The sequence below is a fragment of the Diorhabda sublineata genome, chromosome 2 (assembly GCF_026230105.1).
Source record: "Diorhabda sublineata isolate icDioSubl1.1 chromosome 2, icDioSubl1.1, whole genome shotgun sequence".
NCBI classification, from domain to species: Eukaryota; Metazoa; Arthropoda; class Insecta; order Coleoptera; family Chrysomelidae; genus Diorhabda; species Diorhabda sublineata.
Window position 1 is genome coordinate 13,529,977 of NC_079475.1, and position 14,253 is coordinate 13,544,229.

At 34.0% G+C, this 14,253-nt stretch overlaps 1 protein-coding gene across 1 annotated transcript; it reads right to left on the reverse strand.

The window, feature by feature from the left end:
• Positions 1 to 328: 328 nt before the first annotated feature.
• LOC130440603 (zinc finger protein 836-like) lies at positions 329 to 14,151 on the reverse strand. The gene is made up of 10 exons (XM_056773865.1): positions 14,087 to 14,151; positions 10,142 to 10,440; positions 6,790 to 6,882; positions 6,429 to 6,611; positions 6,183 to 6,292; positions 3,870 to 4,009; positions 2,325 to 2,549; positions 2,054 to 2,277; positions 1,008 to 1,207; positions 329 to 340 (listed from the first exon to the last, which is right to left on the reverse strand). Exons 1-10 carry the CDS (start codon positions 14,149 to 14,151, stop codon positions 329 to 331), a joined length of 1,551 nt encoding a protein of 516 aa, XP_056629843.1.
• Between the last annotated feature and the right edge of the window lie 102 nt (positions 14,152 to 14,253).

Here is a 14,253-nt window from a genome sequence, read left to right on the forward strand (position 1 = left end):
AGTAATCTAATTAACGAGTTTAGTCCATTTGGCTTTTACATGCTGTATAACATAAAAATATTTCGAAATATTAGTTGTTGTACTGTCATTTAGGAGTCGAAAGATAAATCAAAATTTAATTTCTATGATTACACTAATCGAACAAATAAGCTCATTTCATTTAGATTTTTCACTTCATATACCATCTAACAAAAGAGAAAGTGAAATATGATGAATAAGTTCGATAAAATCACGTGCGTTTTTATAGTAACTGAGACTAATGATCCATCATAGTTATTCAGTCTCAGTATACCTTAAGGAAGCGGAATCATCTGATTAATAGCATTATTTATAATAGATCCTGTAATAAAACATCGTTATAGTAAATTGTAGATTGAAAATTTTATATTAAAAACTATTTTTTATAATTTTAAAATCATTCTTGGAGTGCTGAAATTTCCCTTTAGATCCTATAAAGAAAGTAGCTGTCCCGACAAAGAAATCACAAACATTTTGAGAAAAAATTCATTTTCTTTTCGACGGAATCTCCTGTTAGCTCCATACACTTATCCCAGCAAGGTTTAATTAGTTCGATACCTTTTTAAAAAAAAATCGTCAAGCTTCTCTAAATAGCCAAAATAACCAAACTTCATTGATTCATAAATTTTCTCCGTTGCAATAATGTGCTGAACACACTGTTTACACTACCACTCCACCAACACTCACAATTACACTGTCTGACGCACGTTTCGATAACCGTCTTGGAAGACTGAAGGTAAACTGTTTACCATCGAAACGCACGCAGACAGTGTAATTATGAGTGTTGGTGTAGTGGTAGTGTAAACAGTGTGTTCAGTATAAATATCACCAACGGTGACCGTTTCACCCCTAAATTTAAAAAAAGTCCAATATTCAACTATTGATAAGTCACAATAAGTTTAGAAAATATCTTTAAAACGATTACGAAGTAAACAATGAGATGATAAATATCGATATGCGCAAAAGCGACATATAATTGACATACTTACTGCGTAATTAAATTCGTCTCCAATTTTACTACTATAGTCATCATCGAACCGTATATTGATATTTTGGATGTTTTCAGTTAGAGGAAACCCTTCAGTCATAATTGGAGTATTTTGAAGGCTAATTTCTTGGTTATTCTGTTCTAAAAATGAAGAGAACAAACCAAAGTTATTATTTTGAATTTTGTAATTCAGATCTACAGCTACAGGAACAATAAAAATAGAAATTGTTATAAATAAAAGCCGGTTCTGTTCTATAATGTTAATCTATCCTAAAGTTTGGCGAATGCGCTTGTTATATTTGTTATATCTGTTTACCTATTTTTTGTTATCTATTTACGTTATGATGTGACTGTTATTATCGAGACAATTTCTAAGAATGCATTCTACAAATCTAAGAATCCGAAATATCAGCCAGACCCAGTAAATAATCTGATATCATAGAGAACATATCGGAATAATAAAAAGTAAATCAAACGTACTAGTGAATAGTTCAAAATGATAAGTGTTAATAAATAGTGAAAAGTTCAAAGTAATAAGTGTAAATAAATAGTAAATAGTTCAAAGTAATGTGTTATTAAATAGTGAATAGTTCAAAGTAATAAGTGTTAATAAATAGTGAAAAGTTCAAAGTAATAAGTGTAAATAAATAGTAAATAGTTCAAAGTAATGTGCTATTAAATAGGGAATAGTTCAAAGTAATAAGTGTTAATAAATAGTGAATAGTTCAAAGTAATAATTGTTAATGAATAGTGAATAGTTCAAAGTGATGTGTTAATAAATAGTGAAAAGTTCAAAGTAATAAGTGTAAATAAATAGTAAATAGTTCAAAGTAATGTGTTATTAAATAGTGAATAGTTCAAAGTAATAAGTGTTAATAAATAGTGAATACTTCAAAGTAATAATTGTTAATGAATAGTGAATAGTTCAAAGTAATAAGTTTTAATGAATAGTGAAAAGTGTCGTGAATTTGGTGTTGATTTATTGATAATTTACAAATTTATTCAAAACAGTTTAAATAAATTACCATAACATTACAATATACTAACCTCCAGTAGTAGAATTAGAATTGGTCAGCGTGGGAGTGGTGATAAAATTAAGTTTCTTCGTTCCAAGTTCATTGTCCAGCTCTCTGCTCGGTCCAGGATTAACAACTGGCTTAGATATTTCCCCTGCAGGGCCATTTTGCTGTATTACAGTTGCAACTACTGGTATCTGAATTTTTACTGTTTCACCGAGCGGTTTACCATTTTCTGCAATATTTTCAAGTTGAATCAATTTTTGGAAGACGACAAAGAAGAGTTGGTGGTTAGCTCACCGTTAGCAGGTGTGTCACTTTTAGAGGCAATTGATATGTGACTATGTTTTTTCAAATCCTCGGCCAAAGCTGGAACTAACATTTGTTTATCGCCGGCAGGTAATACCCTCACCAATACAGGTATTCCGCCGACAGGACGAAGAAGAGCATATGGAGTTTGATTAGATTCGATTGCACATCGCATTGCTTCAGTTTTTATTGGATCGATAATAACGGCATTAGGATGACTACATTAGACAGAAAAAAACTTTATTATAGCTTATATGGATGGTAATGAATTCGGCCAGATAGCAGATAAATGAAATTTTCTTGTGGTAAATTCGGCAAAAGACATTTTTTCTGTTCCTTCAAGACACGTGCCACTTCTTTTACAGCTTCAACAGACTCAAATATTGTTCTTTCTAACGCAATTTTGACCTTAGAAAAGATGTAAAAGTCGCACGGTGATAAATCTGACTAATAAAATGTGTGGTCTAGTATTGGGATGTTGTACTAGCGAGCTTCTTGTTGTTCAAACTTATAGGCGGAGGATTATAGGCACCAGTTTCTGCACTCAGCTTAAAATTTGTCCCATACATTCCTTGTCCTACGAGTTTTCTATATTTTCGTTAGTTTTTGACGTGGAAGGGCATCCCGAACGTGAATCATCTACAACATCTTCTCGGCCACCTTGAAAAGGCTTAAGACACGCAAAATCACGGAGACGTGACAAACATTCATGGTCGTACATTTGTTTTAATAAATTATTAAGTTTCAGTTGCAGTTTTTCCAAATTTCATGTATAATTTCACAATTTAACGGCTACACTGGTTTGTCTACATAAACGATAGACATCGCGTTCGAAAGAGTAGATTTCAGGCTAAACAATTTGCGTATGGGTACTTTTTCTATAGCAGCGTTAGCCTCATTACTAAGAAGTTATATCCACTTGTAATTTTGAAAAAATTACATATTTTGAATGTAAATAAATTTGAGAATATTGCCGGAAAATTTCACATTGATCCGGCATATAGTTTTGAAAAAATTATGGTATTTGTAACGATGTATCCGAGCGTTTGAAAGTTGGCAGAGCGGAAACCAGAGTAGTAGCTGCTTTTCATTACCCCTATGCCCTTGTCCATACTTTTTATGATGTTTTTCTTCTTATAATAAGAGTACAAAAGGTTTACTTTATACCTGAAGGCTATTTATCATCGGTGCTGCAGGTTTTCTGCAGTATCCCTGATGAACCAGCTAAATGGCTGACGATAACGCAGCTGCAGCTGTACCTGCGCCCGCACCCCCATTTAATTTGAAATATTCAAAAAAAATACAAAAAAATCCCCAAACCGAGAAGAGCCGGTTTCACTTATCTAGAAGCTCTCTTTTAGAAATTTTCAGTATAAAGTAAATATATTTCGTCGGTTCAAATTGAACTGCAACGTTGTCAAGTCGTGCCGGTATTCTGTTTATTTTCTCAGTATTACAGTTTATTTTGTGTATCAAAATTAACATAGAAACTATTAAAAAGTAACGGTGACTATACTTACTTGGATTGATCTATTAGCTGATCGTCCGATGATAGAAACTGTGATGGATTTATTATTTTGTGAGAGTTTTGTTCGTGTTCTCTTAAAACACAACGTTTTGTGAAACATTTACCACAAATTTGGCAGGTATAATTAGGTTTTTCGATCCTTTGGTGAGTCTAAAAAGTAAAACAAAACACATAGTGTATAAGTTGGTTTAAGAATCAAATCTAAGTACTCATCCGATTGTTTGTTTGTTCTACTCGATGATATTTACTTTTCAGTGCTAATGCCCAAACGAACTAGATCAATAACATAATTAACGACACGTTAGTTGCATTGTCAATGAATCAAATATTGATTTTTGAGGTTGAGGTTTCCATATGAAGTTGTCAGTAATAATGGATCGGAATACAACGATTCTTTGAAGAAGGTTTCGATACAGATAGTGAAGCAGACAATAATATGTGGCGACCACGTCATGTGCCCTCGCATTTAAAAATATTTAATACAGGTACATTTTCATTCACGACATATTTTACGCTCCGACCGGAATCCCAGAACAACTTCCTCGATAAAACAATAATCTTTCCACCTCTGACTGAGCGATGCCTAACACAGGAAATTCCAAGATATTTTTGGGGAATTCCGAGTCTCCTGTCTTCTCCTGTCTAAATTTCTTAATGTCCTTATATCTGCAATCGATTTAATCCTCTCCGATATACTTGTTACACGCTTTATGCGAAACCCATAAGTTTACACGAACCCAGGCGAGAACTAAGAGATCATTCTCTCGTCTCGGGGCAACGCAGCGAGCAGATCTCAGAGGGGCTACGCTACTCTTAGAGACTCAGCACGTGCGACTTCCTATTTTTCTTTGGTAAAAATAAGATAACTAAATTTTGTTACAGATCTATTAGGTGTCAAAAAAGATATTGGAAATAGAGAAAAGTTTAGTGACATTTGGGACTATTTTTTAACTGTGAGGATATAAAAAACTTAGGAGTATACAACTGGAACAGAAAGATACAGGTTAGAAAGAAAAAGAGAACATTAGTCGACGTGATAAATATATATATAAACATGAAAATAAATTTGTTCCATTTTTTATTTCTAAGATCTTTCCAATATTTTTATGTTTCTAAATCGTCTTGATTTTATCTCTCTTCTGTTGTAAAATTATTTTTTTTTATAATTTTTGAAAGACAGATAACAATTTGTCAAATTTTCTTCCAACAATTATAAAAAAAATAATTGTACAACAGAAGAGACATAAAAAAAAGACAATTTAGAAATAAAAGCATATATAAACAGTCTAAGAAATAAGAAATTAAAGAAAATGATACCGGCAGGGATTAAATAATGTCTACCTACCGTAACATTGAACTTGCATAGAAAACTGAAGCCAAAGAAAACCTGAAAATTACGAAAATATCCTCCACAAAGTTGCAAAACAGGAAAACCGGAGAATTTTAGATATAAAATAGATTGATACCAAAAAAGTGAATTTTGTAACAAAAGAGATCTAAAATCAAAACGATTAAAAATATAAATATATAATTTTTACTAGTTACCACTGAAAAGTAAAAAAATATAGAAAAAATATGGTCTGATTTTTCACAAAATAAGAAAATAACCACTTCACCAGCTATTACCGCGACGATTATTGAATTACATCTCCAAAAAACAAGATGTCAGTCGACCTTGTGAAATTCGAAATAATTTTCCAAATTAAACACTAGAAATAATTTAATTTGATACTCTGGCTTACACCTAGTATATCAACAATAATTATTCATTTCATCGGCAACTACAGCTCGATTTTACTTGACTAATGGTTTACAATTGAAAGTGAAGATGGTGCCAGAGGGCATCTTCTGGAGAGAGTTTAATTACAAGATCAAAATAACAGCGCTAACTTAATTTTTCTTCAATTTAGATCGGATACTCCAAACGAGAAATTATTGTATCACTCTAATGAGACGCAGAACTTCGGAAAACGGTAAGAGGTTACCTCAAATACCAACCATAATTCATTCTATATCATCGGTAGCTGCAGTTCGTTTTTACTTGACTCCAGGAGATGACTAATGCATCTCCTGGGGAGAGTTTAGTTACAAGAACCAAATAGCAGCGCTACCTGAGGTTTTTCTTCAATTTAGATGGGATACTGCGAACGAGAGATTATTGTACCGCTCTGATGAGACGCAATAACTTCGTAAAACGATCGATATCGATGGACGTCACGTTATTCGAAGATGTTCTTTTTCTTCGCGATATTAGGAAGGAAAGTGGTAGTTGATTATTTTACTATTCATGATATCGCAATGTTACTATGTTTTCAAAACTTACCTTCAATTTATGACACATCAAATTTGACATTTGATTGAATCCCTTTTCACAGATATCGCATTTGTAGGGTCTTGCATTAGTATGAGTGAAAATGTGATTACGAAGATTTCCTACAAAAAATTTAGCAATATTTGTAGAAAAAACATTATGGGATCAAGAACAATAGCTACACAAGTGAATTTTTCATTGCATAGGTGGACAATTAAATATAGAGTATAATTAGAAATATCAAATTGGGAATCTTACCTTTCTGGTGGAATGCTTTCGTACACAAATGGCATCTATGGGGTTTGATACCTGTATGAGTTTTTCTATGGGAAATCAAGGTGGAAACACGATTGAAAGTTTTTTTGCAAACTTCACATATATAAGGTCGTTCGGTAGAATGGATCGCTCTGTGTTGGGAAAGGGTTGACATCTGTCGGAATGCTAAAAGTGTGGGAATGGGATTTGATAGGAATGTTTTTCGGTAGGGGACAACTCAAAAATAGATAGAAATCAAATTATAAATTTTTTTCAGTTGAATTAAGTGTTAATGAAGACGTTTATAGAAAGATATTGGAATTATTTTATATCAAAGTTATATATTTATATAAAAAAGATGTACCTTTCCCACAAGTTACACACTTGTACTTTCTTTCATCAGTGTGCGTTGGTAAATGTCTCATTAAAGTATACTGATGAGCAAATACTTTTTTACCTAAAAGTATGGAAAAAATTGGATAAAAGATAAATGTTATTTATACATAGAAGTCGGTATAAGTCAGGCAACGCTCTCGAAAAATCGGCAAAAGTCCGGCAACGCTCATAAATCTGGCAACGTTGTCGAAAAAAGTTGTGCTCGTCGAGTAGACGCGTTTTCAGTTCACAGGTTTACGCTACAAGAAAAGTTTTTTTTGTTACGTTGTATCTGCGTACGATCGCAGATTACGATATTATGTTAACCGAATTTCAACAACAGTTTCCGATTTGGTGTTACCAAATCTTTCAAGAATGTGGAAGACGTAGCAGAAATTCTTAAAAACGGGCTCTGTTGCCGATGCGCCTCTTTCTGGATGACCGGAAGAACTTCGAATATCCGATGCACTATCGAGTTTACAGTTCGCGTCTCCTCCTCGCCCTTCACGAGGACGATTTCGCAGATTGGAATTTTGTGGGTGATAACTAGGATGCAGTCAGGATGATTCGCAGTTCCAGCATTCCATTTTATAGTCGGATGAAACAACCTTCCAGCTGAACGGTACGGTCAATTGGCATAACTGTTTACTGGAACAACCAGAATACTCACATCTTCATTGAAGAACAATTAAAGCTTGCGGTGTGTGTTTGGGCAGATATCCATGCGGGAATTCTGCGGGTCCGTACTTTTCTGTGAGTCATACCAAAGTTATGGGAATGCTCGAAGATTTACGTGGGCAAATGGACAAAGATCCAACACTAGCGAACATCCGTCATTTCATCACACGTTATTTGTGTGGGAGCACCTTAATATGGACAATTGGAGAATGGATAGGCAGACGAGGTTTCATTGAGTTACCTACACGGTCATGTGACCTAACACCCTGTGATTTCTTATCAAGGACCGCCCACCTTTGTTGCCTGACTTATGCCGACCGCTGTATAATGTTTTTTATTAACGTTTTAACGGTTTGTATATTCCTAAACATTATAACGTATGGCAAATAACAAAGATTCAACCAATATCGTGAAAAAATCTTGAACCAATTTCATCAATAACGTTATCATTGTTAGCAATCATATTCCCATCGATTAAAAATTATCTGAATATTGACCCATGTCTGTTTGCTTGTTTGAAACCCTAAATTTTGGCTATCTGTAGCTTATGATGAGGAACATTCTCGTAACGATAGTCTCAACTTGATCGGAAACTATGATCGCTTTAACCCGATCATGATCTACTTACATATTCGTAAAATAACTCAGATCACGTTCATAGTTGTTCGGATACTAATCGAGTTAATAGAGTCGTAGTCATATGATATGATCTTTCTACCATATAGACATAAGTAAAGATTGCTTTCGAAGAAAGAAGGCTATAAAAAAGAGTGTATGAAGAATTGGAAAGGGGGTGAATGTACTTAAAGTAATGATTTAACCGTCACAGTATCTTGACCTCAATCACATTAAGTTGCTGCGAGAAAAATTGGAAAGGAAAGTCAGTGACCAACTTCCACTTCACCTCTTTGGAACATACTGAAAAACGAATGGAACCAAATAGACGACTGGTTCTGCTCTGCGTAGTACAATAATAAAACTGTTAAAAGCTATAAAATATGAAGACATGGCGCTATGAGCTTTTATAGACATTGACACTCCATCCATAAAGCATTGGCAAGATGAGGAGTCGAATCAAGCATGGCGGATTTGATTATGAGAACCCTGGATAGTCGCATTATAAACATCATTTTAGATGATGTAGTGAGATTCCGACAAGGCGAGGCAACTGCTTAAAAAGCTAACAAACGCTGGTATTAAATCTATCAATATGCTTATGACTCTCATCAAGATTTTCTGGGTCATTCTACCCATGGGACTCTAGTCGGTAACTCTTTTTAACCATCTAGTATATTCTGATCTTCTTACGTGCCCACACCATAACAATCGCTTTCCCTCAATATATTCAACATCACTCTTATTTATGTTCGTTAATTGAATATACATATGGGATCAAATGTAATCTGTCCTAACAACCACACAGAGATGGTATCAATGATCTGATCTGAGCATAAACCCCTCAAAGACCAACTTAGTTATAATAACTAGGAGGAACGAGTAAGCCCCTCTACACAAATGAGTTTGAATTAGCCATTAAGTTAGATAACTTGAGGTTATCTTAGAGCAATTGCAAGTTGTTAGGACGCTAAATACTTTATACAAATGCTGTAGAATTGTCGAGAGAAAATGATGAACTGATCCATTATGAGACCTAAAAAAACAAAATTGGGAAACCGACCCTAGATATTTCCTACAAGTCATTTTGGACTTACACCCTTTGGAGGCTTTTAAAGAAACTGAACAGAAAACAGAACATGTCGCCTGATTATATAACAAGTCGACAGAAATGGGCAAATGCGTTCCTACGAGGCTGGAAAAAGATAAGTATCCTGTCTGACAGCAGAGCAGTCCTCCAACTACATGACTTATAAAATGCGCTCAACGTTCAACATATTTTCGGAAACGTCATCAAGACATGTTCAGAAATGAGATACAGAAATATAGAGTAAGTCCAAAGAGGTTTCTCTCTTCTATAAACTGAATCCAAAAAGCAATTCCAAAGCACAGATAAGCTAAGGAGAGTTACTGGTATTCTCATTGGTCACTGTTTGACAAATTACCATCTGAAGAAAATCGGAAAAACTCCCGAGAGCTCTTGTCGTTTCCGTTTGGGACTTAATGTAGACATTGATTTAATATTAGTTACCAAAAAATTTGCGATATTTTGTACTAGAGTAGACCAAAACATTCATAGGTAAAACAATGCCCTCAAAATTTGAGGCATAAATAGTGCAGCTAAGCAGAGAGGACAACATACAACAAATACAGTACTGGCAGAGCAGGTCAGCTAATCTACCAGCTTTTATTAAGACAGGGAGGAAAATCCTAGGATTTGGCTTATTAGAAAATCGTTGCTAGAGATGTCCTGAGGATTCTCTAGCTTTGGAGATTCTCAATGCGACAAATGGGAATGCAAACCTGTAAATTACCCATGCAGTTAGGACTGACAAGACATTCCCATTCTCAGTATTAGTATCAAATTGGTAAATATAAACCTTTTTTGTATTTGTATTTCGTAAAAATGAAGTACTGTTTGCAATACTGAACTAAAATCTTCTAAATTAGTTTGCATATAACTGGGACCTTTTCGTTACTAGACATTTCTCTGCCAACACGTTTCATATAATTCTCCTTCAGTCTACCTTTTACCAAAATATACTTACATATCCCACATTCCCATATCTTCACATGTCTTCCATCTTGGAGTTTGTATTTTACATAATGTACATTACTGGGTTCTTTATTTGGTGAAAATTGCAGATCCGGCAAATCATTTTCTTTAAAGTTGCTCATACCATTTTGTAAAGAGTTATTAGAAGTTTCTGATATGGGAGAAGGTAATTCTAGGTCTCGAACCATTGGTAAATCATTAGTGTCAGATGCCAAGTTGTAAGTAATATTATCAAGTTGAGCTAACAAAGAGAGATCATAATCGTCCTTCAACTCTTCATTTTTAACTGAACTGAAAATCGATTAAACACTAAATTCATTTCAGTTGGTATAAATTCTGATTGAATACGACTCTGGAATCATAAGTCATGAAAGCAAAACGCCGCATTAGTGTTGACGTAATAGCGAATGTTTTAAATGTCCGGGCTCCCAACAATAGTTAGTTACGTAACTAGTTATGACGTGTTTACGTACAACATTTTATCGTGGAATCAAATGGCGTTAGAAGCAAACAACGATTTTTCGAAATAAGTCAGGAGTAATTACTTGAAATGTCTTCAGATAGCGAATCAGACATTCCATATGAAGTAAGAGAGTCTACAAATGCTGCATTAGGTAGTTTAATCAAGAAGTAGGTACGCCCTGGTTTACCAAAAATTTGCGATTTGAAAAATATGAAGAACATCAAGGAAAAGGTAATGCTTGCTTATTTTGAAAATTTAAAAACATTGGAGACGTCGATTCTGTAGACTATATATTCAATGTTGAGATCTGAACTCACCGTGCACAGAAATATCGAGATCAAGAAGTACACTATGATTTAGGCTTGGCTGAAGAGACGGTCAGCAGGATACCATGCAAAAAAGTCGTAGTTTTTGGCGAAGAAGTATGTAAAAATATTTATAAAAAAGGCTGAAGACGAAATATTTCTATTTGGAACGATATGTTCATAATTTATTATTAAGTAAATATGTTCCTTAGGTCCTAATGGTAATAGGGATTGCAGGGAGCCTGTAGGAAGGCTGAACTTCATTTCTACGAGAATGAGACGTATTTTATAAGAGCAACTTTTTCAAAAATACAAATTTCAAAAAGCAAAACACGCGTTATTCTCGAATTTGTAGTCATTGCTGGAAATATTGCTTGTATCAATCTTGTTGACATCCTCAACAAGTATAGAAATATTATACCTCCTGTTATTAGGCAAGACAGATTTTTTGTGCGATATGGAATGGAAAATATGGCATACAACCCATGGGAATGAATACCATTGGAACATTACCACCAAAGATTGCTCAGTACCTGGTTCTATCTAATGTTAAAGAATACACAGAAAGTTGTTTCCTGGCAGACTCAGGAGCAGACATTCTGAAAATAATTCAACACCAAGGAAATCCGAAGGATATGTTGAGAATTCATTAAAAAATTAAAGAAAACATTCTGGGCCAAGCCTCTGGCACACATGTAGATATCACAGCTTCCAATGAAATTAACATTAGACAAGAAGTTCAAGAGATTATTCAGCTACAAAAATGTTTATAAATCTTTAAAAACTATTGAATTGCAATAATGAATTCATTTTTAGTTTGAATAATGAAATAATTTTCAGATTTTACAGTTACATTAATAAATTATTCTTTGAAACCTAAACATTTACGTAAATTTTTCACATAACTACTTTTTGTAATTGATACATGAAAGTTATGAACAATGTGACGTTTCCTTATGTCAAGGAGTGACTTGAATATTAGATAAAATAAATTCCGTTTAGATTTTGATTACTGGAAATGATGTTTTGGAAAAGCTAAATCAAGGATTTTGGCTCAATTAACGTCACTGGTCACCCTGTAGCGCTTTCTCATATGCTTCAACCTCGCACGTGTGAAAACTTTCCTCCATAAACCAACAGTATTCTCAATCATACGTGATGCTAAAACACCAGTCACCAATCATATTTCGTGGCTGTTAAAGCTAAGCAGTTGACAGGTGTGTGCCTCATACCTCATAAGTGTTTCCTGAGCGACCAGACACCCAAACAAGCTGGACAATGCAACCAACATTATCCTGTTGTGAGATTTTATTGTACTCCATTGCAAGCCTAGAGTAAACCAGTTACACCAGTATTGTGTATCAGATAATCTTTCTAAGTAAATTATGTTGAAGACTCGTGATCGTTTTATGTAAATCGAATCAAAATACATATTTCGAATTTGAATATTCTCGCCCAATTAAAAGTGTACGAGGTGTGGTTATTAAATGAGGAGACTGGTAATATGAATCGTATTTATTTATTATCACCCCTCCTCTATCCCTACATCACTCTGTGCGAATCTTCCATTGTTCTAAATAGTGCAGGAAATTTTTTTCTGCCTCCAAGAGGTGTGCCGCTTGATTGATTCCACATCATTACCTTTGAGTCATTTCCAGTAGCATTCAAAGTATCAATACAGATATTTTTGCGAGCTTCTTTCTTTTTTCAAATGACCCCATTTATCGATACTTTGATACAGCAGTTCCTATTGCTCTGTCTACTCTAGCAACAAATCATTGAGACGAAAGAAACTTTTATCGCTTGAAAAGAATACAGAAGTAAGTCTGAAAAACTGAGCGTAGTTTCAGCTCTTTTATCCATAGAGCCAGACCTAATAAACAAAATTCCATACGAAGATAAAATTAATTGTTCCGCGTTTGTTTCCCATCGGTCAATAAATAATAAGCAGCATTAAACTTCTAAAAACACGTGCATAGATTTATTATTACTTGTGGTTTCTACGAGAATGGACTAGGATAAGAGAAGCAGAACAGTTATTTAGACTAGCTCAAGATAGAAAGAGTTTTGCCATGCTCATCGCCAACGTCAAGGGGACTTGATACGGCACGCTAATAAGGAGATGTGGTTTCTGCAGTGAAGATGACTTAAAATGGGAAAAGCGCGCGTAAGACTTGTTATTCATGCCACAATAACTCGTTACAGGTAATATCAAAATCGTCAACGCTTTTAAAAAACGAGAGCTACTACAAGTGAGAATAATTCCATTGTTGTTACCAGAAAGCTCAATATCACCAGAAATTCGCGTTAGAGTAAACAAAACCCTTAAATCTTTATTATTGACTGCAGTGAAACGGCGACTGAGAGATGCAAAGGTCACAAAGAAAAGAAAAAACTCTTGCTGTGGGCCCTTGCCTATAAAAATTGGACTGAAAAAGATTTTAAGAAAATTCTTTGGACCGATGATTACAAGTTTGAGCTGTTCCGAAGAAAGGATGATACCAGACAGTATGGTTCGAACAATTAAACATGGGGGTGGTTCAATTATGCTCTGACGTTGATTTTATAGCTATGAAACAGGCCTTATTTGATTTTATTAGTCTTTCTTAATTTACAATTCATTAGGTTTAATTGACGAAAACATTGTGGCTCAACAATCACTGAAACTATTATTTCTGATATTTGAATCTATACAAAAATATTAAAATTCATGAGTTACTCTTATTCTAAAGAAAATGTTCCATTATCAAGTTGACTTCCTAATAAATAGTATTAATATTCGTAATTTTGAAAAAAGTTCATTTTCAAGAATTTTATTGATCTATTAATTTTAAAATCTTGAAATAGAATGATTAATACTGTAGAATTTGTTTAGTGCGTCTCAGATACAAAGCGTGTGTTGATGTACATTCAAAGGACGCGTGTAATGAAGTGTTAAATGGTGTTGTATATCCCTTATTAGTGTACATAAAGTAGTACGCTTATATTTGAACGTACTCCTTTAAAAATTATTTAACGTAATTCTAGACTACCTTGTATATCAATGTATGTACATACTTAATATATGAAAATACTGAAACTTATAAGATACCCTAAATTAATATTACTATCGAAAACAATGTTTTCATTACACCTATTTGTAGAACTATATAAAAACAATAAAACTTACCTCTCAGTTGATTCTCTAATTAAATTTCGGAAATTTATCTCTCCCGGTTCTAGATAATCTTCCATTTCAAATACTATGCGATTCGCGATAGCTGAGCGAATAAATTTTCAAAAACAAAATGTTAATATTTCAAAAGAAACAAAGCAAAATCCTCCTTTCGATTTTGT